This window comes from Drosophila ficusphila, unplaced genomic scaffold (genome assembly GCF_018152265.1).
Source record: "Drosophila ficusphila isolate 14025-0441.05 unplaced genomic scaffold, ASM1815226v1 contig_791, whole genome shotgun sequence".
In the NCBI taxonomy this organism is placed as follows: Eukaryota; Metazoa; Arthropoda; class Insecta; order Diptera; family Drosophilidae; genus Drosophila; species Drosophila ficusphila.
In genome coordinates this window covers 16,387,246-16,413,681 of record NW_025064737.1, presented here as the reverse complement: position 1 = coordinate 16,413,681, position 26,436 = coordinate 16,387,246, and the positions used below count along the sequence as shown (strand labels likewise).

Here is a 26,436-nt window from a genome sequence, read left to right as displayed (position 1 = left end):
TCGCCATTACCTCTAAATACGTATTGTTTAGACTCGTCAAAAGTTTTTATTGGAATTCCTAAAGAGAATATTTTAAATAGTTAGGTTAGAAATAACGGTTACAACGTTTCTTCGGTCACACTAGTTGCAGCCGATGTTTTTGAATATCGATACGCTATCGCCTCGCTCATTGTAAACAATCGACGTCACTAACGCAGGAGAAAATTTTTTAGTACGTCGCGAGTATAAGGTACAATAAATGCAATAAAAGGGCAGCTGGCGAGGATTGGAACGCTTGAAAGCAGTCAACCGCAAAGGGGCCAGCATCCGAGGCAGTGAATCCGTGGACTTGCGATTACGGCGAACCAAAGGTGGACAAACCAAGTTTTCATCCGCACACGGACACGGCGTAGACACACACAGGCGCACGCAGCCCGTGCCCATCGATGAAATAACATACATAACGAACGTATACCGAAAATACACAAGTTACGGGAAACACGAGTGTCGCAAATCGACGGATAAGCGTAATACGGAGAGCGGATCGTCCGGGCCACAAAGATGTCGGACATTATGAACATCGACAGCATTATCTCGCGTCTGCTAGAGGGTAAGTGATCCCCCGCTTTTCCGAATCGTTTCACCTGTTCTGTTCCACCACCCACTATCTTATCAGCTTTTAATCCCCGACTCCTTCCCCTTCCTCCCTCTTACAGTGCGCGGTGCCCGTCCGGGAAAGAATGTGCAGCTATCAGAAAGCGAGATTCGCAGCCTGTGCCTCAAGTCCCGCGAGATATTTCTGTCGCAGCCCATCCTCCTGGAGTTGGAGGCGCCGCTGAAAATCTGCGGTGACATACACGGACAATACTATGACCTCTTGCGGCTGTTCGAGTACGGCGGCTTTCCGCCGGAGTCGAACTACCTGTTCCTGGGCGACTACGTCGATCGCGGCAAGCAGTCCCTGGAAACGATATGCCTGCTGCTGGCCTACAAGATCAAGTACTCGGAGAACTTTTTCTTGCTGCGCGGCAACCACGAGTGCGCCAGCATCAACAGGATTTACGGGTGAGCAAGTGGTTTCCAGGGAAAAAGTCTACCTAAAGTCGATTACGAATTTATTTATTGGAAATTCTAAATCTTAAATCAGTAAGTTTTGAACTTCGCTCAGAGCTGAGTTTACTTTTCTGTTTGGTTACAGAACATGAGATTTGAATATTCTCAGTTTCAATAAACAATAACACTAATTTGTTATGTTTACAACTAGAAATAAAAAACTACTATGAAATATATTTCCCGTCCCACATAAGTAAAACAAATGCCACGTTCTATGGCAATAATCCATATTATTACTCAACTAATTGCGCTTAATTGACAGGTTCTATGACGAATGCAAGCGTCGCTACACCATCAAGCTGTGGAAAACGTTCACGGACTGCTTCAACTGCCTGCCGGTGGCCGCCATCGTAGATGAGAAGATTTTCTGCTGCCACGGCGGCCTGAGTCCAGATCTGTCCTCCATGGAGCAGATCAGACGCATCATGCGTCCCACAGACGTGCCCGATCAGGGCTTGCTGTGCGATCTGCTGTGGTCCGATCCGGATAAAGACACCATGGGGTGGGGCGAGAACGATCGCGGTGTAAGCTTCACATTCGGAGCTGAGGTGGGTCTTTGAAGTTGCATTTAATACCCCCGAACCGCTAACGAATTCTCTCTTTCAGGTTGTGGGTAAATTTTTACAGAAGCACGAATTTGACCTGATCTGTCGGGCCCATCAGGTGGTAGAGGATGGCTACGAGTTTTTCGCCAAACGTCAGTTGGTGACGCTCTTCTCGGCGCCCAACTATTGCGGGGAGTTTGACAATGCGGGTGAGTGATGAGTGATGATCAGCTGCGGACTTTAGTCGGAGATAAACCTTGTTTATTTGGAGAATGCCCAAAGACCCTTGGAATCGTTGATCAGTGCGATAACCGGCCGGCAAATAAAAGCTGCCAGCCCGGTTGCATTTCCATGCGGGAAATGCGCATTTAAAAATAATCAATAATCAATACCGGGAATAGAGCAGCCCATAAATGTCACTCCCTTCCCTAGAAGTGATTAATCATTATCGATTTCGCTTGCAGGTGCCATGATGTCCGTGGACGACACATTGATGTGCTCCTTCCAGATATTGAAACCCGCCGACAAGCGACGATTCGTTTATCCCAACTTTGGCAGCTCAGGACGTCCTTTGACACCGCCACGCGGAGCCAACAATAAAAACAAGAAAAAATAAACGCTGCACACCTCAAACAATGCACAACAACAGCAACTACAAACGGCCACACACCCACACAAAAATAGGGAAAATGGAAAGGAGAATCCGTGTCCACATCCGACGGAAAGCGCAGAAAGTTTGTTTTTATCGAATACGTGTAATCGAATCGTGAGCAACGTTATATGGGGTATATGAATCTTTACAAATTAGCCTATTTTTCATTTGAAAAAAGAAAAAAAAATCAAGAAACGGAAAACGAAATGAAATGAAATCAACAAAAACAAAACACAAATCGAGACACTTTAGTTCAAACTAATGGTAGTGTAAGACACTGCATAAGCAAGAATATTTTATCTCCTAATGTATTAATTTTGTTATAGTTTTTCCTTGCGCAAAGCCCACACAAATACACACACACATGCTTAGATCGACCGTACAGTAGGTACGAACAGTGCACGCACCGGTTGTATTTTTATTTGCATTTTTATCTCGCACAGCATTTTATTTAAGCCTTCTTCGGCGGCACTTTAAAAAGTCTTTGGCAATGGTCTAAAACCGCTCCTCTGTTCTTCCTCTTTATTTGCGTGTCTAAAAGAATATTAGCAAATGGTAAAAATGTTAACTTTTACGTTAATTAAACTGTACGAGAATGCTTTTAAATGTGTGTTGAGCTAACTACATATTACATATGTATTCGAAGCACGATTTATTTTTGTAATATTGTCTTAGAAATTTTACATCGATACATGTTTACTTAGTTTTAAAGTGAGGAAAGCAATTTTAGTTGCAAGCTACATAAGTTTGAATTGTTTACACCAAAAATATTAAAATAAACAAATATTGTGTATATTTTTTTAACTGTTTGCGTTACACACACACACACACACAGCCCATATATAAAACACGCACACACCTTTGAAAACCCAAGAAAAAAAACCTGAGCAAATTTGTTTATTTACAAATTATTATACCTTAAATAAGGCGAATGCTTTTGAGCGGCACTGTGTGCTCTCTGCTGATGTCAGCGACAAGGCAGATTATGTTACCCCTCTGAATGCCCCCCACTCCAAAGAAAAGCAGAACCAGACCCATTAAATGCATGCGAAATTTACACAGGAGAAAAATCGAAACAAAAATATACAAGTAATAAAATATTTGTAAGCAGCGCAAAAAAAAAACACAAACAGACACGGTTATTGTACATGTACTTGTATACTTTGTGTATTTTGCATTCTACGACTACTGTCGTCGGTACATTCTAGTGCTAAAGGCCGCCACATTTAATTACAAGTATTATGCCCAGGCAGGCAGCGATCCGGAGCGATTCAGCCTGACGCAACTTACCCAAAATGGTTTCGTTTGTATAATCCCCGCCCGACAACCAACCAACCTACTAACAATCGCGTAACCTACGGAAAACAAAAGCAAAAAAATATGAGTCCTCGTCTATTTCACACTCTAGTACTCTGTTCAATGTTGTAATGAATTCAACGTATATTTACGACTATATATGGTACTTGTAATATCGCGATCCAGTACGACATCGGCTGTTTTCAAGACCCCCACACAAGTCATAAGAAATTTATAACGTAATATCGTAAAAACAAAAAAAAAATTAATTAGAAAAGACAAGGGGAAAGAAAATAATGCATTGAAAGCGCAAATTGCAAAACATAAAAATTATTTAAAAAAGAGATAAAAAAAGAAACAAAAAAAATAAAAATTAAACAAAAAGAACACAATGACGAAGCACTTGTAACAAAATAGCACTGTTTTATTAAAAGAAAAATGAAATACATACTAGCAATAAAAATGAAATTGAAGTTGTGGTTTTACTTGAAAATAACATTTGATGATAAATGGTATAGTCAGGGTTTTTTAATTTAATATGGCATCTAAAATCCGTAAAATATTTTTATAGCTTTAATTTTAGTTGCAAAAATGTATAATTTCTAATACTATTTTGTTATTATAATAATTTATTTTAATTGTATCTAAGGGCACAACTCTTCCCAAGCGGAGCACACATGGCGCCTGTGCCCCTGCCACGCCTCTCATCCTCTTGGAGGCTCAACTGCAGCAACTTTTGCCGAAGGGCATAGGGCGTGGTACTCTTTGCTGCGCCATCCTGCTGCCTGCTCTCGTTAGCCCGATCCTTGTTCCACTTGTCCGTATGGCTGGAATTAAGCTTATCATAGGCTTGTTGCAGGCGCAACTCATCCTGGCGAACATCACTGAAACAATCGGAGGCATTCATCAGGCGGAAGTGCTGCAGCGCCTGCAGTTGCTGCAGTTCATCCGTTGATGGCTGGGAAAAACACTGAACTGGGCGTGGCGATGGCGATGAGTTGCCACTGTGAACCTGACCCTGACCTTGGTTCCTCTGGCCACTGGCGACGCATGCGCTCTGCTCATAAAGCCGTCGATTGTCCGTGTACTTTTCGTACTGATTGCTGTTGGTGTTGCTGTTGGAGGTGTCAACACCTCCTGTTCGCTCCCAGCCCCATCGCAAAACCTTGGCCCTGCTCTGCTGCTGGCGGTGCTGGGAGGAATTGCAGCTGCAGCTGGAGCAATGACTCACCGTGGTGGCCGTGGAGTTCCGGCGACAAAAGTCATTGGCCAGCTCGGTGCTGGAGTGTCCTAGCCCAAATCTGGGCGGGGTTTTCAGGCTGGGACGCTTTATGAATTGCGTGGGTCGCAGGCTTTGTCTCGAAGATGAGGTCACTGACCTCAGATCGCCCCGTGAATGCTGCTGCTGCAGTTGATAATACTGTTTTTGCAGTGGAATTTGCTGCTGATATTGCACATTTCCGGATCTCATCTCGCCGCAATAGCATCTATGCATTGTAGGGTTCCTGTTTGTAGCTTTTCTAATTACAGTATCTATTTTTTGGAAAATGCTGGATAGCGTGCCCACTGAATGTTAAGAGACGACTGCCGACAACCGGTTTCCACACTTATGGCCTGGTACTTTATCACCAATCATCATACCATATATACCGTTAGCCGGCTAAATTAAGCACTCCCATATCGTTTGTTTATATTTGAACAACAATTGCAACAGTTTCCATAGACACATGTCGAGGTCCTTGGGCTGTTTATTTTTGGCCAAGCACTCACTCACATAGTTAAATCCACACGCACACATATGCTCAATGTCTATGCCCAGTTGGACAAAAGAATGCGCTGGCCAAACGAAAGACTTAGGCAACAAACTTGAATTGGGCACCATGAAGTGAAGTGGAGAACCACAATCAAAGAATAGTGTTGTAAAAGACTTCAAGAATAAATTGTAATCATGCATTTGCGATTTGACTTCATGGATCTATGCTTAGAGTTTAGAAATAGAAACCTGACTTTTTTTGGATTATAAACTGCATCATGTAAAAAAATTAATCAATATGTATATCCGTTTTAGTTTTCTTTATCAATTAAATGTTTTTTATATGCTAATAACAAGTTACATTTGTAAAAGGTTTGCGTCACATTGTCAATTAAATTTAATTAATAGTTGTCTGCTTGCTGGATTCAAACTATTAATTAGTAACAAATTTTAGGATTAGCCAATTCGCCTGATCCGAAATTTATTTCCCGTCAAGAATTCGAGTCTCGATTCGGCCCACAAATGTTGCCAAATTCTGACCCAATAAAAACTAGTTCCTGTGCACTTGTAAAATATACACTGCGCTTGATCAAGTGTCTCAACAAGTGTTGCTGTTCGACTTTCCCGAAGAAAGTGAAGCATGAAATGTGATCCAATATGCAGGCCTATTAGATAAGCGGTATACCCGATTTTACTGCCTGGAGAAGAAACCCCCAATTACGTTAAAAAACGTAAACAGATAGAGTTCAATGAACCAAGGCGAAAAGGAAAATGAAATCGAAAGGGCAGGACAGGGTTGCTGGGTGGCTCGGTCATTGGTCACTCGGCTTTCAGTGGTGGTTGGTTGATTGGCCTGCCCAAAAGCGGTGAGCCGGAAAGCAAAAGTGGTTCGCACACCAGCTCGTTTAATGGGCCAAAGCTCTGGGCGATTGAAAACTCATCGATTCGATTCGCGGGAGCTTTTTTACCGATGTCGGACGTTGAAAGTCAACTTCTGCGCCGGCGCCGCGGCTCAAGCTCAGTATATAAAGACGATCGGCGGACGCATCCCGTCTACACAGTGATAAGTCTTCGGTCAGAACCACCTGTCGGCCCCTTCGATACGGAATAAACGCGCGCGTACGGAAACTTTTCGAGCCTAGTGTCGACTGGAGTTGCTCTTGGTCAACCGATTTCTGCATCAGATTTAATATATATCCCCCGGACAAGATATGTCTAAATACTCACCGCTGCTGCTGCTGCTAATCGCTGCGGTTGCGCAGGAATTAACTGTAACGGCTGCGCAAGATTTGCGTAAGTACTAAGCCAAAAAATAAAATAAGCAAAAAAAAAAAAAAAAAACTAATGCGAGTCAAAAGTGCAAAAAAATTATCGATCGTATTTGCTTTAGCGCTATGCTTCGGCTATACCTATTTGTTTGGCACCACATTTATGGTTAAAACGTGCTCGATATTGTTTATGGCTCCTTAATTCGTTTTGGAACTTGGGTCTTGGCCTGCAGACCTGAAGGCCGATCTCTGTAAGATTCTCTAATGGTGTGGCAGGCATGCAAATTAATGTTACACTACAGCCATTACAGTAAATATTACTAAAAAGTCATGCCGGCTTATTAGAATACTTGGTAAATTTTTCGTTTGGTTCAAATATTAACCCATAAAAATATCCAAAAACTTCAACTTAGTTTTTAGAAGCTCTAATGTACCTTAGTAAAATATTTATTGTTATAAAACACTTACTTATGAACACAAGTTCAAAAGATAATACAAAGTCAATACAAATTCAACTAAAAAACACAAAAAAAATTGAATCTTGACCCAGACACATTAAAAATGATCTTAGTTATTTTCCCAGAATCGGTTAATATTAAAGTAACGAGCTAGTCTAAGTTAATAGTCTTTGCAATTAAAATTGAGAATAATTGAGGAGAGTTGTAAAAAGTTGGCCATCAGCAGTAAAACTTTATGCTTTTTATTTGCGTGTTGCTAAATGGTCAAGATCAATTAAGATCAGTTTTGGCGGCATTAGCGGTTTTCCCCCAATCGATGTCCACTGTACACATGCGTTATGCAATTGTAACCATCGTCTGCAAACAGGTTGCTCTTGGCCGGGCCAGTTTGACGGTCCAGACAGTCCACTGATCCACATTCACACTTACACTTCCGCTTGTGACACAAATTCACGAGTATCGCGAAGAGAAGGACATAATAGTGTAAGCGGCTGATTTGTGTGTTAATTAATTCGCACATTCCGCGGCCAGTGAATTTTTCCGAGTGTAGCTGATTAATGAAACCGTTGGCATAGGTCATGAATGCCTTTGTCTTCTCACTCAATGTATTCATGATAAATGGCCCCTCGCAGCGTGCGCTTCAACTTGACATTGAGCCACTAAAATATGCTAGCTCACTTCTTTTTCTCATATGTATTTATTTATATATCACTTCTGTTTTGTTTACAAAACGAGTTTCGGTGGCCAACGAACTCTGGCCAAGTGGACGGATGCTGTGGCCCAATTGCAGGCCGTTTCTGGCCAGCGAACTTCCGCAATCCGCAAGACGGCGATTTCAATGTCATGACCAAGCGACTTAACCGATTTATGTCTCGTCTTTGCAGCCGAAGGCTTTCCCAAGTGCCAACGGGATACGAACTTCGACAAATGTCTCGTGGATGCCGTGAATATTGCGATACAGCAGCTGAAAGGTGGTAAGTAATCACTGCAATTTGCTCGCCATTCGGGTGTTAATCCATCGCAATCCTTTGGCAGGCAACAAGGAGTTCGGTATTCCGCCCCTCGAACCGCTGACCGTGAAGAAACTAGTTATAGACGCCGGCAATGCGCCAATAAATCTACGTCAGGCCTTGAAGAATGTGAAGGTGCACGACATGATCTCCACCAGCAAGATTCAGCGATACAGGTGTGTTATCTTAATTCTTTATACATTATTCGTATGATTGGTACTTTAATATATAAGAAAATAATATTAAACATAGTTGTTATAATGGAAACCTCTAATCTTTTAGAACCGATCTGGATAAGCACTTGATTATCTGTGATAGCCGAACCGATCGTATCGAGATGATCGGTGATTACGAGATGTCTGGACGAATCCTGTTGCTGCCTATCACTGGTCATGGCAAGGCTAATGTCACGCTGATCAACACCAAGATCGAACATCGTCTGATCGGCGAACCCTTCGAGAAGGATGGAGTCAAGTACATGCGCCTCAAGGATTACCGTGTGTCGTTTGATCCCAAGCGAGTGTACATGAACTTCCAGAATCTTTTCAATGACAAAACTCTCTCCGACGGAATGAATCGGTTCCTGAACGAAAACTGGGAAACAGTGTTCAATGAACTTAAAGTGGGATATGCCAAGAGTTTTGGAATTATCTTCCGGGAACTGTCAAATAAAATTTTCGAGAAAGTGCCCTTCGATAATATATTTTTAAGTTAAGAGCTTCTTGCTTACACTTACCTGTTAGGTAATGTCTAATTTATATGTTACTATTTAGATAATAAAGGACCTAAAACATTCAGAATTGCTTTGCATATTTATGGTTTTCTAACAAGCGTTAATGATCTTATAATGGCCTCGAATATAGACTTTTAAATGTTTCTTTAGAGTCGGTTTTATTGCTCTTAACAATGTTACTGAAATTCATGTCGAACTTTAATACAGAAATCACTATACTAGAAATAAGATAAGGGCACAACTGCTCAGAAAAAAACATTTAATAGTTGTACTTACTATTAACCGACAAATTCAAAAGCGGAAAATTCCGTTACCCTGAGTGTGACCGAAATTCGAGAATTTTCCACTCTCTTCCATGACGCTTTTTGGTATTTTTGCAGTGCATACGCCAACCACACTGAAGTGCCAGGTTTATTTGTTGGTCAATTTGTTTAACACCATTAAAATAAAGTAAGAAGTAATACTCCACCGGAATCTATCGACTGCTGAAAGTCTGCCTGGATGGCAGAGAGAGCGGTCGCTATGGAGGGCACCGTGCCAGAAGCCAAATACCAGAAACTAGCCACAGAATACTCAAAGGTTTGTATTGTTTTCCTTCGTCAGCAACAGTTAACGCCCATTAATCCAATTAATCTGCCGACAAAAACCTCGATTAGTTAAGAGCCCAGGCCACGGTGCTCAAGAAGGCGGTTCTGGAAGAGCAGTCCAAGGAGGCCAGTTTAAGGGAGCAGCTACAGCAGTATGCCACTTCATTGCGGCGCACCGAACAGGAAGTGGACTCCTTGGGCTTCCGCAACAAGCAACTGGAGTCGCGGGTGTCCCAGCTGCAACAAGAAATCTCAGCGCACGAGCAGCCCAAAAAGAAGGACAAGGATACCGGTGGCAAGCGGGGATTGCCGGGAAACAATCGGCAGGAAGCAGATACTCCATCGGATTCTGCCCAAGAAGCCCTCATTTTCGAAGAGCTGCAGAAGAAAATCATGGAGAATGCCCAACTGACTTCTTTGGTAAGTCCATGGGGTTTAAGACAAGAAGAAATATATAATATGTAATCCCGAACCATTTACAGATAGATGACAAGCAACGGGATTTGTTGCTGCACACGGAGCGAATCGCTTCACTCGAACAAAAACTGGAGAAACGCATCGGCGACCAGAACGAACTGGAAAAACGACTGAGGAAGGAGGTGGAAACGCTGCAGCACAGGAACAGCGAGCTGGAAACCAAGCTTGTAGATGCGGCCAGCATGGTAGGATATGGAACATAAATTTAAATTGGATATGTTTCGTTTGGTATATTCATATATATAGTTTAGCGCGCAAGAGTTATTTTCCCCATCACAACTCACTTTTTAAATCCTTGCCTTTATTATATAAATTTTTTTCAGCTGGGCAGCGAGGACGCTCTGAGCGCCACCGGCAGCGATAATACGCCCCTCCACAATCACCAACATCAAGCGAATAGCAACCAACTCACGTCTGAGGATCGCATTGCGCTGCTCGAAAAGGAAGCGGCTCATTGGAGGGCCCAATTCGAAGTGGCCAAACTGCACCAGTCGTTTGTCTCGAACCCCATGAAAGATCTCAGTACTTGCAGTTGCAGCACGGCGGCGGCGGGAGTGACGGTGCGACCAGCAGAGCCAGATGTTAAAGGCAGCCAACGAGCTCGTGACTCTCTGCAGGATCCCCCCGAGCCGCCTACCAAGGAACAGCTTATCTACAGTGTGTTCAGCAAGAAGTTCGAGGACTTAATGCGACTGAAAGTTCAGGCGGAGTCCAAGCTGCGATCCTACGAGCTGGAGGCGCAGCACCTGCAAAACTGCCTGGAAAACGCAACGCACGAGCTTAAAGCCAAGGACGACCAGCTGGCCAGTCTGGGAGGAGCTTTACAAATGCTCGAAGAGGAGTTGGTATGTTTACTATATACCCTTTTTAAGTATAAATATTTGATGTATTTTACATCTCCCCAGACCACGACACGCATTAACTACGAGGAACAGATTAGCGTGCTTACGGAGCAAGTTATCAGTTTGAGCGACCAGTTGGCCGCTTGCAAATGAGTGTGGAGTTTGGAGCGAGTCCCGCCCTGCTGCTTTACTGTAAATTATTGTAAAATAACTAACCGGGAATGCCCGCTCCCTGCTGTTTTGTTATTGTCCACCCTCGACGTGTATATAACTGAACATTCTATGTGTATTAAAATAATTCTCTAAAGTTTAAACGTGAAATTACAATTTTATGGAGAAAGAGGAGCCGCAGGAGCAGCCCTGTTCCGCCAGCGGATTGGCCACCATGCGGAATCCAGCACGGATGAGTTCGCTATGGTAATCAACGGTGGAGCCACTGCAGTATTCCAACGACACGGTATCGATTACCACTTTGGCTTTATCCTCCCCGAATTGCCGGTCATCCTCGTTGAGCTGCTTGTCTAAATCGAACTTGTACTGAAAGCCAGAGCATCCGCCGCCTTCGACTGTCACGCGGAGGAAGGAACCATCCACGCAGATCTCACGGAGCCGTTTCAGGCAGCTCTCGCTCACCTGGATACTCAGCTCGGGATTCACAGATGTGGAGGCTGAGACGTGCCGCATCAGAGTCAGATTTCTGTGCAAAATCAATTTTTTATGATATATTTATATAACATTCTGTATTTTACCTCTGCAGTCCCGTTCTGGCCACTTGTCTTAGTAGGAAAGCCATAGCTGCCCAATTTCACAGCCGAAAAATTTAATTTCAATATTTCTATTTATTATCTCGTAATCCAAACAACTACAGCTGTTTTCTCCGATACCCAGAACCGATAATTGCACGAGCAATAACGATAAGCATATAAACCTGCGGTATATTTCCCACGCGACTCAGGCTAGTCTTTTTTAATTTCCTTTTCTAGTACTTTTTTATTCAGCGGCGGTCACACCGCGCGCTTGGCTATGGAGGAATTTTTGAAGACGTTGGTTGTTTGATTTTCCGCTCAAATTTGTCTCGATTCTATTTCGTAAATGCTTTCGAATTTATATTGTAAATACTGATAGAGCAGATGGCTCTGCAAGTAACAGTAAATGGAAAGTTCGGCGCCAACTTGAGGAAGCCAGTAAGTCGCCTTGACGATCCAGAGCGAGTGCGCAAAGATCTGGAGAGTCAGCGTCGCATAACCCGTTTGCAGCAGGTAAGCCCTTTAAGAGCCAGAGCCAATTGCGCAGCAATCAGTCGGATAACCATGACCCAATTTCCCTACTAGGTGCGTGAGAAGTCCAACCACTTGGCACGCAAAATACGCGAGGAGGTGGCGGCCGAAAAAAAGAGACAAATCGAAAATTTGGAGCAGGTCAAGCAAAAAGAGCTGAATGCATGGCGTGAGCATGTTTTGGTCAAAAAGCACCAGGACTACCGCTCGGCCATTTTCCAAGTGGGCGCCGCCCATCGCGCCGCAAGGGAGGAAAACGAGAGAATCGAACAGCAAAGACAGGAGAAAAACGAAAAAATGCAAAGGTGCCGCAAGCAGGCCTTGAAAAGATCGGGAAAAACATCGGTTCAGCTGCGAGTCACAAACGCGATGAATCTAAATACGGAGGGAAGGGTCACGGCGGGTACACAAACACCCATGTTGGAGAATAAGGAAAATCGGCTGGCAAGTGGCTGCCACAAACCATGTTGCAAGGGCAAACGGAAAAGGACAACCAGCTGTAGTTGTGCAACAACCGAGGACGAAGAAGAGGAAGAGGAGGAAACTTCCGACTCGTCCATCCTGGTTTGCGATAGTCCGACCAGCAATCGGCGTCTTCAAAGGACTCCCCCTGTAATTTTAGACGTGGAAATTGATGAAACTATTTCCGAAACTATAAACAACCCAAAAGGTTTGGAGATCAACGATAGGTTTATGCAAACCAACCGCAAATTCAGCCATATAGTGAGACCCAGCGAGGAGGATGAAGGACAGCGCAGGCCGAGATTCACAGTGATTAGCGATCTTGTGAAAAGGACAGAGACTTCTTCTAATATAAGAGTTGAGCCGGGATTGCGAATCCATCCAGATCCAAATCCATCAGTATCTTCGCCACCTAGTCCATCGAAATCACTGCGAGATTCAGAGCCCCCAGCTGGCAGCAGGTCCCCTACAAGAACAGCTACCAGAAAATCGCCTACCAAAACATCCACCAGCAAATCACCCACTAGAGTAACCAGAGTATCACCTAAGAAAACAGTGACATCAACGCGTCCGCCTCAACCAGCCAAACGAATAGGCTTGAAAACGAATCCAGCTCCGGCCAAAGTTATAGATGCCGGAATTCGTAAAGTCCAAAAGGGAAAGACTCCCGTTACGCTGCCAAAAGAAACAACCGTACAGGAGCCTACAGTGGAACCGCCTAGGAACGTCCAACCCATTCCGGAACAATGCATGCCACCCATTCCAGAGCAACCGATGCCTCCCATGCCAAATCCTCATATGAACCATTGTTATCCCGCGCCGCAGGCTCAGCCATATATGCATCCTTATGCCCAACAGCCAATGCAACCTTACGCAATGCCATATTCGATGCCATTTCCCATGCAGCCACAGTATCCACAGCCACATGCGATGTACGCCCCGCAACAAATGATGCTGAACCAGCCGGCAGTACATGTACCTGCGGTGACTGCTCCGCCGAGTACAGCCACCCAATCAACCGTTTCCACCACCACTTTTGTCATGTCCACGCGACAGGATCCAAAGACGACCCAAAGTGGACGGGTCCAGTTTTATGACCATGGCAACAAATATCATCGAACATACGACGCACCCACACAATCAGTGCAATCGGTTGAAAAGGATGCCGGACAGCTTACTGCCATGGATCATGCCCGCATTGAAACCCAGCTAAGGGAACTGCGCGAACAGGAACTGGATAAACTAAGGTAACACTTAGGACTGGAGATGAATTGTAGGATATTAAACGTTTATTTATCTAAATACAATTAGGAAAATCAGCGACGATCGTGGTCAAAAGGCTTTGGAACGTGAGCAAGTTCGTCGGGATTGTGCGGAGTTAACCGAGAAGCTGGATGCCTTAACCCAACAGCAACCTCAGCTCTTGCCTAGCGATGTAAGAAAATCAAAGACTTATTTAATCAAAACTAATGAATTAATATGCCAAACAGGCGGACTTCATACCAAGTCATCGCTTCGCGGATGCTGCAGCTAGAAAAGAAAAGAAAATGAACGAGGCCCTGGAACAGATGCTGCTGCGTCCAGCTATCATTACCTGCCCAGAAGTGCGCACTAAGGTTTCACCTCCTAATTCGACGCGTGGCAAATCCAACGCTCCAAATGCTATTAATGTCGGCGAGCCTCCAGCTCAGATGGGTAGGGATAAACAGGGCAGCACCGAAAGCTGCTGCTCCATCCTCCTCGACTACGTGGATGATCAGAGCAAGCAGTTAAGGTCAGACTTGAAGGCAGAGCAGTCAAACTCCCTAAAATCCGCGAGATTACGGAACTTACTCGATCGAATTGAAAAGATTCGAGTCCAGCTGATGGAGGAGCTTAAGGCGGGCGAGTCAGCGGGTTCCAAGGGTGACAATGCCCAGGAAATGATCGATAACATACGCCGGGAACGGGCGGATATATTATCTGAAAAAGCTAAGTCGCTCAACGAACGAGAATCGGATCTACAGCAGAAGGAGGCCATTCTCGAGCAGCGTCTGAGGAAGTTCTACAAAGAGACGAAGAGTAAAAAGTCTAGTGATCAGGCAAAGTCATCCGATAAAGAGGAAAGACCACTGGAAATCATAATTAAAGTAAAGAGCGATGGCACTGTAAAGCAATACGTTCCCAAAGGTAAATCAAAATCCAAAACAAAAGCAGGAATGATCGAAAATGAAAGGGAAAGGGATGTGTCTCCAGGATCAACAGAGAGTACGCCAAGGGAAGAACCTCCGAAACAAACAGAAAAGGAAAACGGAATGCGTCCCATGACACAGGATCTGCGTCAGGCCTCAATAGATTCCAACTCCACCGCTTATCGCAGTCTGCCGCCAGTTAGCTACAGAAGTTTCAATCCGGGACTGGGCTCCATGCCTTCTCCGCCTTCAGCTCCTCCTCCTGCGCCCCTGCATCCGATGATTGTCCAGTACATACATCGTTTGCTAGGCATGACGCGTCACAGTGTGGATGAGATGGGAGTGAGTTCCTCATATGTGGCCACTCCCTCACCTTCGATCATCAATTCGTCGAGGAACATTTCTCCATGCATCGAGCCCGAAACGGAAAGAACTCCACAAGGAATCCACGATGAGACTGTGGTGCATGAACAGCGGATGGAACGAGTGCAATCCTTTATTGACGACAACCGAAGCTTTATTAACGAGTTGGAAGACTCCATAAGATGTCAGAGGCAATTGCAAAAGGAGCAGCAGGCGCAAGACACAGAGAAGAGTTTGCAAGCCTTTGATCAGATATGGAACAAGCGATTGGCTAAGAATCGAGCAGATTGCCAGACAAATAACAAGGAAAAAGAGCAGAAAAGAGAAAGAATGGCAGCAGAAAAGTTACAAACTCAACGGGAAAGAGGAAAGTCACAGCCTCAGGTTCAAGTAAGAGAAAAGCAGCAACGCAGCGCATTGCAACAACCAAGGGAACAGCAAAAAGGAAAGAAGCAGAGTCCCGGTGGAATATCCTTGAGCTTGCCAAGCGATGTGACCAGCGCTAAGGGCACTTCCCGTTTCGTGTCCGAAAAATCAAAATCGCAATCCAATAGCGAAGAGTCTTCTGCCCGGCAAATGGAGCGCTATGCCCAGCTCACTGAGAATTGCACTCAGCGAATTGCCGAGCTCACGGATCTGATTACGAAGGTGCGCGAGGAGAAGCAGCGACTAGTGGAGGTCACCCTGACATCGAACAGCGATGGGGAGCGCCAGTCCACAGAGTACTTTGACCTTCCAAACGGACAAAAGCAAGCCAGATGCAGGACTATTTCCGATCGCAGTGATTCTCAAACGGCTTCCATCTCGGAAGCATTGCCTCTGCAAAAGAACAAACCCACTGCAGCCAGCAGGGATAGTGGCATTGCTGACTCCCGTCCAATAACCGCACAGGGACAGATCGCTGTAGATGCAGAACCTATATCTCTGGGCTCATCTACTCAAAATAACACGGCACGTGGCCGAATGAAAGCTCCTCCGGCCACCATTCGCCGGTATAGTCCCCAGTTAGATGCTGAGGATCTGGCGCATGAGCTGTCCACCATCACGGAGGTGGAAACACCAGGACAATCGCACATTGTGCCCGCCACACCAATGCCCAAACCATTCCCCAGTTTCGATCAGTATGCCAGGGAGATGCAATTAGATCTGTCGCGACTGGAGGCCGATCAGAGTCAGCGGTTGCAGTCCGAGTTCAACAATCTGATCCAGGTAATCCAGCAGCACACTGGAGGATCCGATTACCGTGAGTTTCCTAGCATAACTGCCTATCTGCAAAACATGACTAGCACACAAATCCACCTAGAATTGGGTCGGGATCACGATCAGACTTCGGTGTCACCGTGCGAACTGATGCGCCAGTTGCGTGTGGTCAATGATAATATGCAGGATTTTCCCCAACGCAGGGAGTACCTGGAGAAACTGCTGTCCAAGCAACCTGCCGACCAGAGAGAACTAATAGATACTGCCAGTATCGAGCAGGACTCCTCGGATTCCTTTAACGTAGAGGAAGAACTGCGTCAGCGAAATATATTGATGACTTCGTTTCGTCGTGGCAATGCGACGGACACCACATTGACGGCTCAGGAGGTGGCCAGCAGCACGCGGCGGGAAAGTGTAGCTCCGGAAACCAATGATCCTCCAAACGAAAGTGGCATCGATCCCCTGTCCGGCAGCAATTTTTCCAGCGATGCGGAACAAAGACCCCAGTGCTGGCATGCCACAATCCATCAGAGGCAACAGAGGGTGGATGAATTGTGCAGTAGCACATCCAATTCTTCGCCGGAACGTCGAAAAACACGACCAAGGTTGCGAGGTGGTCAGAATCAGAGCCAAAAGTCCAAGGATGATTCCTCGGTTCAGGATGCAAGTCAGTTGGGAAGGTCGCTGAATCTGAGGGAATTTCTCACCCGAGAGCTGCTGAAGCATCGAGTGCACACCGGCAGCACTTCGGAGAGTTCAGATGAGTCACTGAGGGGTCACTTCCTCAAGTCGGTGCTCCATTCACTCTCGCCGAATAGCAACACGCAAACACCGAAGGTGGGATTGAGCCACAACACTGGAGCCACCAACGACAGGCAAAAGACCTCGACTCCAGTGGGTTCATTCCTCTCCATCGCCGACAAATCTGGATCGGTTCGCAGCACTGGCAGTCAGCTCTTCTCCGGTGAGAGCCATATATCCCTGGTCCACTACCCGGATGGGACTCCACCCGTTCCCTACGAACAGCAAAGCAAACAGAGTACAAATCAAACTCGACAAACCTCAGGTCAAGTTTCATCAGCCCATCGTAAATCACCTCGAAAATGATTGCGTGCGTTTTCGTTTGTTTAGGTTTAAATTCGTATTATTGATTTTTATGAGAAATATTTATATTTTAATAACTTTGCAATAATGTATCCAAAACTGCTCATCGAAAGCGATCACATCGATTTTGCTCAAAACGTTCGATTTTAAATTGTACCATCAATTGTATTCAAATTTTTTATATTTTAATAAACTTGGCAAATATTTATTGAAATTCTATCTAGAGTTCGGTATTGCGACAAGCAATAATATACAGAATATATATACAGTATATATTTGAAGGACTAACTAATGTGTGATTAAGTAAAGAGTATCCCATTGATCCTTTAAGGATGGCGGTGTTTAGTGTGTTGTCTGGAACCAGAATGTAAGTATCTTCTCTTGTCATGTTTTAAGTTGCCTACTTTTCTCTGGCGGTCTACATAAAAGTTTTTATACAAATTCAACACTGCATCCCCGGTGGAGATTATATCTAAGTACAATACGTATAAGGCAGCACATCTAGACTTTTCGTTTACAAACTTAACTACACTAAGTACATGAAGCATGGATAACATAAATCTTGTTTTTGAGTTAAGGAAAATCATTTGGTACGGTTTAAGTTTTGGACAAGACTCCCTTTTTTCTTTAGGGAGCTAAAATTGCACCTTGAGACATTTTAAGCACCAGTTTTGGGTAAATGCGGTTCCCGGTGGACGTTTTAGCGCTAAGCTGCTCACTATTGTCTTTAATCCTGCTCCTCACGGTCTTGTTCATCCCGTTCTCTCTGCATCCTCTTGTGACTGTCACTGGCTGTCTTTTTCAGGGCTTCGGCTTCTCCGCCCGTTGCCTCGACCATTTGCCTTAAATGGCCTTGTGATTTCTTAAGTAGTAAATGGGGTACATCGTATTCCACTGCCACGCCAGCATCCATCACAATTATGCGATCCGAATCCATGACAGTGTGCAATCGGTGGGCCACTGTGAGTACAGTGCATTGCTTGAATTTGATGCGGATGGTGCGCTGAATCAGGGCATCGGTTCTGTAAGATAAAGTTATTAGATTTGTGGTTCAATAAATCACAAATCAAAAACTTACTGAGGATCCACATTGGCGGTAGCTTCGTCCAGCACCAGAACCTTGTTGTTCCGGAGAATAGCTCTCGCTAAGCAGAGCAACTGCCGCTGACCCACACTAAAGTTGCTGCCCCTCTCCGTGACCATGTAATCCAAGCCGGGAATAGCACCTCTTAGCTCTACATCCTCCAAAGCGCTCCAGAGCTCAGCATCCGTGTACCTCTCAAACGGATCCAAGTTATAGCGAATGGTGGCCGAAAACAGAACCGGATCCTGGGGTATAATCGAAATGCGGGTTCGCAGCACTTCCAGCGAAATGGAGCCCGTTTCAATGCCATCGATAATAATCTCTCCATCGATGTAAGCAAGCCGGAAAAGAGCTCCTATCAGCGAGGATTTGCCGGCACCTGTTCGCCCAACAATGCCCACCTTCCAGCCCGCCTCGATGGTTAGATTGAGGTTCTTAAGCACCGGTGATCCATTGGGATCGTAGCGACAGTTCAAATTGCGGAACTCCACCAGACCCCGGGTGGGCCACTGCTGCGGAGGTGTCTTTTCAGTAAGCGCTGGTTCCTGATCCAATTCGGTGTACTGAAGGACGCGCTCCACGCTGGTCATTTGCTGCAAGGATTCGGCCACCTGGCGCACTCCATACTGCACCATTCCAGTCAAAATCATGGCCTGGGAGATGGCCAATCCCACGTTGCCACTGTAAGTTGCTGAAGGAATAGATTTTAAGCTTTAGTATGTAATTATATACACAAAGTACTTACTTTCACTGGAAACAATAAAGCTAAAGGTCACTGCAGTGAGGAAGACACAACTGACGCAGTCCAACCACAAACCCAAAGCCGTATTCGCAGCCATCGTTAACTGCCAAACGCTACTGTGCACATCCTGCAGCAGATCAAACTCCTTGGCCACCACATCCTGCAACTGGCGGGATCGAATGATGGCCAGACCAGAAAGGGAAGCACTCAGATGGGAGAATACCGGACTACGGCAAATGCCCTCCAATCGCTTCAGATCCTGGGATGGTCGCAGGTACAACTTGAGGATCAGCACATCCACAACTGCCACCACCAACATGGCAGCCATCAGAACCGGATTCACGATGCTAATCACAATCAGAATGCCGAACATCACCAGGGCGATTTGTATAAAGTCCATCATGGCACGCGGCAGCAACTCATCAATAGCGCCCATGTCCTTGGAGAATCGATTCAGAATCCTTCCCGATGGAGTGGTGTCAAAGAATCGCATGGTGGCGTGCAGGATGCAAGCAAACATTCGATCGTGCAAGACTTTGGAGGCATGCATGCAGATCTTGAAGAACAGAAAGCCGCGGAAAACGGTCATGATCACAACGGCAATGATCAGAGCTCCGTAAATGTACATGCACTCAAAGGTGGTGAATTTGGTCTCCTCTCCCTGGGATCGCTTGTGCTCCTGCTGCGACCAAATGTTGGAGAAGTAATCTGAGCTGCTGCACACCACCTGGGACATCAGCATCACGAAAACCATGAAACTGAAGCTCAGCAGAGTGCTGCCTGCATGGAAGTACTCGTACCAAACTCGAGGTGAAATTCCACCAGAAGCTTGTGCCTCGGCCAACGCATCTTCATCCACATCATCATCCATATTGGTGCTGTCCAACTGAAGATAAGATAAGATTAAATATGCAGAATTCACTATAGATAAAAAGCACTTCTAACTCACCGACTTGCTGCCATGAACCGAGGTGCTTTGCTTCCTCAACTGCTGATAACCATCTTTTACGCCATCAATGAAAGGAATATCCTCATCGTCGCTCTCCTGTGATTGATTGCCAAGTGAGGATGATTGATGGTGACTGTTCTCCGCCTCCTCCTCTTCTTTGGGCCGCTCGAGCAGCTTTGCGAAATCGAGATCACTGTTAATGAGCTCCTGATAGGTTCCTTGCCTTAAAATTTTTCCCTGGTCCACAATCACAATGATATCCGCCTCGGCGAGGAAGTGCACCTGATGGGTCACCAATATGCGCGTGGCCTTAAGCTGGGCCAGTCGTCCTTTGGGTCCAATCACCTCATCGAACAAATGCCTACCCACATGAGCATCTACGGCACTCAGCGGATCGTCCATCAGGTAAATCGAAGCGGGTTTGTAGACAGCTCGAGCCAAGCTGATGCGAGCTCTTTGACCTCCGGAAAGCGATGCTCCTCGCTCCCCGACAACGGTTTTATCTCCATTTGGCAGCTGTTGGAAATCTGTGGCGAGGGCACAGCAACGAGTCACCTCCTGGTAGCGCTTCCTCTCGTACTCCTCGCCAAACAAAATGTTATTCCGCACTGATCCCGTAAAGAGCCAGGGTTCCTGAGCTGCATAAGAAAGATCTCCCTGGATGACAACTCCTCCATCAATGACTGGAAGTTCGCCAAGGAGCAGCTGGAGTATGGAGCTTTTGCCAGCACCCACGGGTCCAATCACTGCACACAACTGACCCTTCTCGATCTGCAGATTAATGCCTTGCAGGGTCCTCTGCGGCTTTTCATTATCCCAACTGGCATTAATATCCTTGATGGTCACAGCTCTTGAGTCACCGCCATCCTGATCTCGCTTGTGGGTAAGTCCTTGTGTCCTCTCCTCTCGTCCCTCGAGCAAAAGGAAATCCTGGATGCGCTGCAACGAGACCAGGGCTTCCGCTCCAAAACTAACAGCAAGAGGATACCAAATGGCAGCCACCAATTGCAGGATGTTATAGTAACTGGCTGCGGAGAACACAAAGTCGGCGGTGATGTTCTGACCCATCAAAGCAGCTGCTGCTAGGGTGATATAAAGGGTGGATCGCTCCGTGAACACCATGGTACTGAGGTAGAACCCTCTCAGGTAAGATGCATAACGAATCTGCTGGATTTCGCGACGTCTCGCTTCAGCCACAACCGCCTGAAAGGGTTTCTCCCAGGCGTACATCTTGATAACTTGAATGCCCTGCACCAATTCGTTCATGATGCCAACCCTTGCATCCGTTCGCTCGGCGATTCTCATTCGCAGCACCGATGTGACCTTGCTCAAGGCCGTTTGCACGGGTATCGTTTTTAGCAGCAATCCAATTACTCCCACCAATGCAGGAATGCCGATGTTCAGCCAAATCAAGTAGCATGTCAGCACCGCCTGCAGTGGCATTATCCAAATCCAGTGCATAAATATGAATCCATAATCCAGGCGATTAACATCGTTGGAAAGCAGATTGATAAGGTAACCAGCTGGCGTCTGACCAGCAGTTTTCATTGAAAGGCGCAGAGTTTTCCTGTAGATCAGCGAACAGCAGGCGATTCGCATTCGGGCACCCATCAACCGCTGGCGAAGATCAACGTGGTGCAAAAGGAAGCAACAGAAGAGGGTGGAGGTCACTAGGACAGTGGCAAGACTGTAAGCATCGTTCCATATATACTCCGTGCTCTGATCCAGGAGATTTCGCACAACTGTGGCATTATAATCTGCTTCGTTGTTTGCTGGTTGAATCGGCTGTTTTAGGGGGTCTCCTTTGTCCAATGAATTAGGGGAGTATACTAAAACAAATAACAATTAATGCTGTTTTTATATTCCAGATAAAAGCTTGACAAACCATCTCTTGGTGAACCGCTAGAATCGACAACAGCTGGACCTATCACATAGCTTCCAATTGAGCGTGCAGTTCGGTTTATCGAATCCGATATCGACAAATCATTCAGCGCAATATTTCTCACTTCTGGAATAGGAGCCTTTTGGAACTGTATCAACAACTGCGCGAGAACAGCTGGAATCAAGGTCCTAGAAAAAGAGATGTTTTTCCAGATGACATTGTCTTTATTACACTCAATACTTACTTGATCACAATGTAGATTAAGCAAATGAGGCCATTTACAATCGTCGGTCCTAGGAAGCAACGGAAAAGAGCGTTTACGAGTTTGGGCTTCGATTTTTTGCGATGGGAACGTTCCAGTTCCTTGAACCACTTACTGAAAAAAGTAAGTAACATATTTGATGAAGAAATATTATACTCAGTTTCTTTGTGTTTTCTGTTAGATATTAGATGGTTATGGATATAATAATTACTTACTCTTCCAAACGATCGCCCAACTGTTCAGATCGATCATCCTTGAGGCATTGCGTAAGATCATCAGTGTTAAGACCTCTGCGGGATCCTCGATATAATAAGGGAATGGCCCAGGCAAATATCAATTGCGATATAATATTTGCATTTTGGCGCGGGTTTTTGCGCTGAGGCTTGGCACTACTATCCATTCTATCATATGGATGGGTAGCTCCCGTCTAGATCAGTGTCTCCGTCTACCTGCGATCGCAAACAAACTGAAACTAAACTCACGTTAAACATTAAAGTCCTCCGATTTCATTGGCTTAATGATAAGAATACGTGACTGAGGCTGAGTAATTATTGCCGTAAAGATTGGCAGAATGAGAGTTTCTTTAACACTTCTGTACATGCTAAAGATCAGAATTTTGTATTTGATGAGACAGCATAGAAACGGTAAGAACCTAAATATTTTTTAAAACAATGGTATTATATGAAATATGATGATATGTGATATGAAATACAAATGTATGAATAACTTGTAGTCAGTGTGCACTGTATTGTCTCGCATTCATACATATGTTTTAATAATAGAGTCGAATAAAACTCACTGATTGTTCGCATCATCACGACTAGTCTAGTAAGAGCTACTTTCTTATCAGCAAAGACCTTGACCAATAACGGGTGGACTATTTTATTTTTGTATCTCAAAATGACGTCGTAAATAAAATTAAAAATAAAAACGCTTTCGGTGTTCATAAATTGCAGTATTTTCTTGTCTGATAAGGGATACGTGTGATTATACCATAGGTTACATAAAAATATATGAAAGGAAATAGGCCTTCACATATTACTAAAATCATTATTTAAAATTTTTTGAAGAACCCTCAATGTATTGAAATGGAACTAGACTTTCATAGATTCCACACGCTATTCCGCCTTTATATTATTAATAATACTAAGGTGTATAGCAAACAATCATAAGTTTGCCTCGACCTTTTTTCAACATAAAAAATAGACTAGGGTCAGTCACCCGATATCGGTCGTTAGCTTAATGTGCAGCTATTTGCTTTGTCTGTAACTGATAGCAAACGAAACGAGCAGCGTAAATCAAAACGCATTTTGAGCTGCACACGGCATTTTCTCATCTTCTTATGACAATAATCATAATGTTTATTAATTGGCAAGCAAAAGTCCAGAGACCTTCTCAGATAAGCAAAACCCGGCATTTAGGTATTATAAGTATACGTGTTTTTGTTTCGAGGTAATAGACCAGACGCAAATATTGTGACCCACTTGCAGCGGAAATTTCACTTTTCAAATTAAAAGTTCTCCAACAAACTTCGCAAGTCTAAGTTAGGGAAACTTGATTGACCGACAATTTTTATGTTTCGCATTTACCCAATGGGAAGTAATATCGAAAACACTTACAAAGTATATGTATTTTCAACACTCCTAATCAACTCGCCCCTTTTTTTCGACTTAATAGATCTTAATTGTCTGGGTGCAGGCAATTAAATAAACATGACGTCGCCAATTAATTTACGTAAATAAATAGAAATGGGTGGATCCTCGTTATATTTATTTCTACTTCAGCAAGCAAGTGAAAAAAACCCACAAAATGAGCAAGCAAGTGAAAAACTCAAATAACTCCAAACTGTTATCTGTGCTTTTTATGTACGTTTTTATCTCTCTTTAGGCTTCAAATTATTAATGTAATTATTTCAGCTAGACAGACACATTTAATGTTGTTTAACTTTTTTAGAACGGGTTTTTTTTTGACTATAGTTCTGTCTCCCACTTCAGCGTTTCACGTTTCAAACTTTTTCAAAGGAAATAAAATGTATAAACACGCTAAATCAACACAGACAGCCGCTCAGCAACACAAAAGATAACCATAATGACTAAAAGTGTGGCAACATACTGCGAATTAGTGATTAAATTATTATGGCCGGTATCGCATATTCATTTACAGTAATACTTTGATATAAAAAACTTTTTATATTTAAAATTTAATTAATATTTTCCAACATGGAAGACAATGCTTTTAAACGTAATTAAATATGTAAAAAATTTATGTTAAATACAAAGATTTTCTTGTCAAGAAAAACGTTAAACTTTAATTTTTCACAAAGTTAATAATAATTAATAAAAATTGATTTTATAACTTTGATGTTCCACTGTATGCACACACAAACTGGCACCGAAAGGCACTGGGCCAATCGGTATCCGCGACCCCATCGGCAAACAAGTGGTTGCTGCCCGGTCGCAAAGTGTTTAAAATGCGGCTATTTCGCGAAAAACCGGCATTCCAATCGCTTTGCATATGGAAATATTCCACAAATGCCATAGAATGGCAGAAACTAAATTTAATAACGGTTAATGACGTAAATGCAAAGGAAGAATTGCAGCAGACGCCGACATAACAGCACATTGAGCACCCAGAGCACCAAAAACAATGGGCCAAATGCTCACACGCACACAAGCAAATGAAGAGTACATATATAATTATACAGCACTCATGTATTACGCGAAGGAACGGGCTCCAAATTTTATGTGACACCGCAAGAATTAATCAATTGATTGGCACTTACAGGCACTACCGGAGCATTGATTAATTGCCCCTACTGTTGTCTATTACTGTATCACTCGAACTAGTCCGGACTAGCAGCACGTGCAGAAATAGTACGAATACTAGTAAAGAACGCCGACTCACACACACACTTTTCAACGGAACAACGGCCCCAACTGAGGCACACACGTCTGCTTCCACCAAAAGACTGAGAGCGAATGAGCGCTAGTGGGGGAGTGAGTAACAAAGTTGTGCCCATGGTAGAATAAGTATAAGGTAGTCTCAACGGATCCGACAGTCCATTATTGAGCGCTGCATGAGTGCGAGTGAAACAGAAATAGAGTGTGTGGCTTTAGTGAACTACCCCACCATGGGTTTTTTCAATTTTTGTGAAACTCGTCCGCTAGAGGCGCTGTTTTCAGCCTGGTTAACAAACATTTTACATGGGCCAATGTTTTTTCAAACGGTTTAATTCTCTGAAACAACCCGAAACAGCCGAGAGAGCCTGGCAAACGATTGTGGACTGAACCCATGCGATTTTGCACCCAACGAGACTACCTTATTACTTATCCTACCATGTGCGTAAATATCTGTTGGCGTGAGCATCGAAAAAGAGAAAAAAGCAACAAGTTAGAGAGAGGCTTTATCGTCCTACACTATGCTACAGGAATTAAAGATCTTTAAGACTAAAAGTAAAACAAAACATAGATTTTAATTGCATAATAATTGTAATGCAGTCTTATTAATTCGTTTGAAAAAAATGCAAGTGTACATTTAGGCGTTTCTCAATAGCACGCATACGTATTGTTGTCGTGTCATAAACAATATTGATAAAAATTGATAAGAAGATAAAAATTTTTAATTTTCCAATAGAAAATATTTTATATTTCCATAATTTAGAAAATTTTGTGATTTTTAGAATAAAAAATAAATTCTTAACTTTTCATAGCCCACATTTTTGGCTCAGTTCTTTCCCTTACCAAAAGCCAAGAAGATGATTGATAAAATGTGGTTCAGCAAAGAGCTTCTTTTTTATGTGCTGGCAAACAACCTAAATTGTTTGTTTAAGTTTCAATCGCCGGTTTTCCATCAGCAAACGTCGATTTAAACAAACGCTTCAAAAGAGGAGCAATGAAAAACTGGGAGAGAGCGAGGGGAGCCAAAGCTCGCAACCCTTGCAAAATTTATAAGCTTTTTACAAGTAATGTACATATATGTCTGTAAAATAAAGATTCATAGATCAAACTAAAATGTTTAGTTTTATGTTAATTATTTTAGTTTTAATAAAGTTGATTATAGCTACTTAATAAACAATTCCAGCAATCGTTCGTTACAGAGCTTTCAATTTGTATTTTCAGCTGCAAAGCACTCACAAACGCATTAAGGACACTCCCCCGCACCGTTCACTCTCAATTTGTGTAAACACACACGGCAACAGTTGTTCTATTTTGGCGCCAAAAATAGCTG

At 44.0% G+C, this 26,436-nt stretch overlaps 7 protein-coding genes across 9 annotated transcripts; 4 read left to right on the top strand and 3 right to left on the bottom strand.

Moving 5' to 3' along the window:
- Positions 1 to 169: 169 nt before the first annotated feature.
- LOC108091979 (serine/threonine-protein phosphatase alpha-1 isoform) lies at positions 170 to 3,084 on the top strand. The gene is made up of 5 exons (XM_017191388.2): positions 170 to 589; positions 696 to 1,044; positions 1,355 to 1,640; positions 1,699 to 1,846; positions 2,102 to 3,084. Exons 1-5 carry the CDS (start codon positions 541 to 543, stop codon positions 2,251 to 2,253), a joined length of 984 nt encoding a protein of 327 aa, XP_017046877.1. The 5' UTR covers positions 170 to 540; the 3' UTR covers positions 2,254 to 3,084.
- Positions 3,085 to 3,469: 385 nt separating this feature from the next.
- LOC108091980 lies at positions 3,470 to 5,474 on the bottom strand. The gene has a single exon (XM_017191389.2). The coding sequence runs from the start codon at positions 5,078 to 5,080 to the stop codon at positions 4,220 to 4,222; it is 861 nt and encodes a 286-aa protein (XP_017046878.1). The 5' UTR covers positions 5,081 to 5,474; the 3' UTR covers positions 3,470 to 4,219.
- A 934-nt stretch (positions 5,475 to 6,408) lies between these two features.
- Positions 6,409 to 8,874, top strand: LOC108091900 (protein takeout). The gene is made up of 4 exons (XM_017191284.2): positions 6,409 to 6,631; positions 7,949 to 8,038; positions 8,100 to 8,250; positions 8,357 to 8,874. The coding sequence occupies exons 1-4, from the start codon at positions 6,550 to 6,552 to the stop codon at positions 8,787 to 8,789; spliced, it is 756 nt and encodes a 251-aa protein (XP_017046773.1). The 5' UTR covers positions 6,409 to 6,549; the 3' UTR covers positions 8,790 to 8,874.
- A 317-nt stretch (positions 8,875 to 9,191) lies between these two features.
- Positions 9,192 to 11,027, top strand: LOC108092057 (protein phosphatase 1 regulatory subunit 21). The gene is made up of 5 exons (XM_017191517.1): positions 9,192 to 9,386; positions 9,464 to 9,814; positions 9,877 to 10,056; positions 10,195 to 10,716; positions 10,777 to 11,027. The coding sequence occupies exons 1-5, from the start codon at positions 9,309 to 9,311 to the stop codon at positions 10,864 to 10,866; spliced, it is 1,221 nt and encodes a 406-aa protein (XP_017047006.1). The 5' UTR covers positions 9,192 to 9,308; the 3' UTR covers positions 10,867 to 11,027.
- LOC108092058 (iron-sulfur cluster assembly 2 homolog, mitochondrial) lies at positions 10,982 to 11,607 on the bottom strand. The gene is made up of 2 exons (XM_017191518.2): positions 11,463 to 11,607; positions 10,982 to 11,410 (listed from the first exon to the last, which is right to left on the bottom strand). Exons 1-2 carry the CDS (start codon positions 11,504 to 11,506, stop codon positions 11,035 to 11,037), a joined length of 420 nt encoding a protein of 139 aa, XP_017047007.1. The 5' UTR covers positions 11,507 to 11,607; the 3' UTR covers positions 10,982 to 11,034.
- Positions 11,608 to 11,704: 97 nt separating this feature from the next.
- On the top strand, positions 11,705 to 17,307 carry LOC108092055. Its single transcript, XM_017191513.2, has 4 exons — positions 11,705 to 11,972; positions 12,045 to 13,699; positions 13,764 to 13,887; positions 13,943 to 17,307. Exons 1-4 carry the CDS (start codon positions 11,844 to 11,846, stop codon positions 17,291 to 17,293), a joined length of 5,259 nt encoding a protein of 1,752 aa, XP_017047002.1. The 5' UTR covers positions 11,705 to 11,843; the 3' UTR covers positions 17,294 to 17,307.
- Positions 17,308 to 18,005: 698 nt separating this feature from the next.
- On the bottom strand, positions 18,006 to 25,180 carry LOC108092056 (ATP-binding cassette sub-family C member 4). 3 transcript variants are annotated; one of them, XM_017191514.2, is made up of 8 exons: positions 24,992 to 25,180; positions 22,425 to 22,681; positions 22,192 to 22,323; positions 21,951 to 22,135; positions 20,066 to 21,894; positions 19,120 to 20,002; positions 18,369 to 19,065; positions 18,006 to 18,312 (listed from the first exon to the last, which is right to left on the bottom strand). In XM_017191514.2, exons 2-8 carry the CDS (start codon positions 22,607 to 22,609, stop codon positions 18,018 to 18,020), a joined length of 4,206 nt encoding a protein of 1,401 aa, XP_017047003.1. In that variant the 5' UTR covers positions 22,610 to 22,681; positions 24,992 to 25,180; the 3' UTR covers positions 18,006 to 18,017. The 3 variants fall into 3 exon arrangements, with proteins under 3 accessions (XP_017047003.1, XP_017047004.1, XP_017047005.1); XM_017191515.2 differs by having other exon boundaries at positions 22,425 to 22,658; XM_017191516.2 differs by having other exon boundaries at positions 22,425 to 22,658; positions 25,114 to 25,158.
- Positions 25,181 to 26,436: the final 1,256 nt, after the last annotated feature.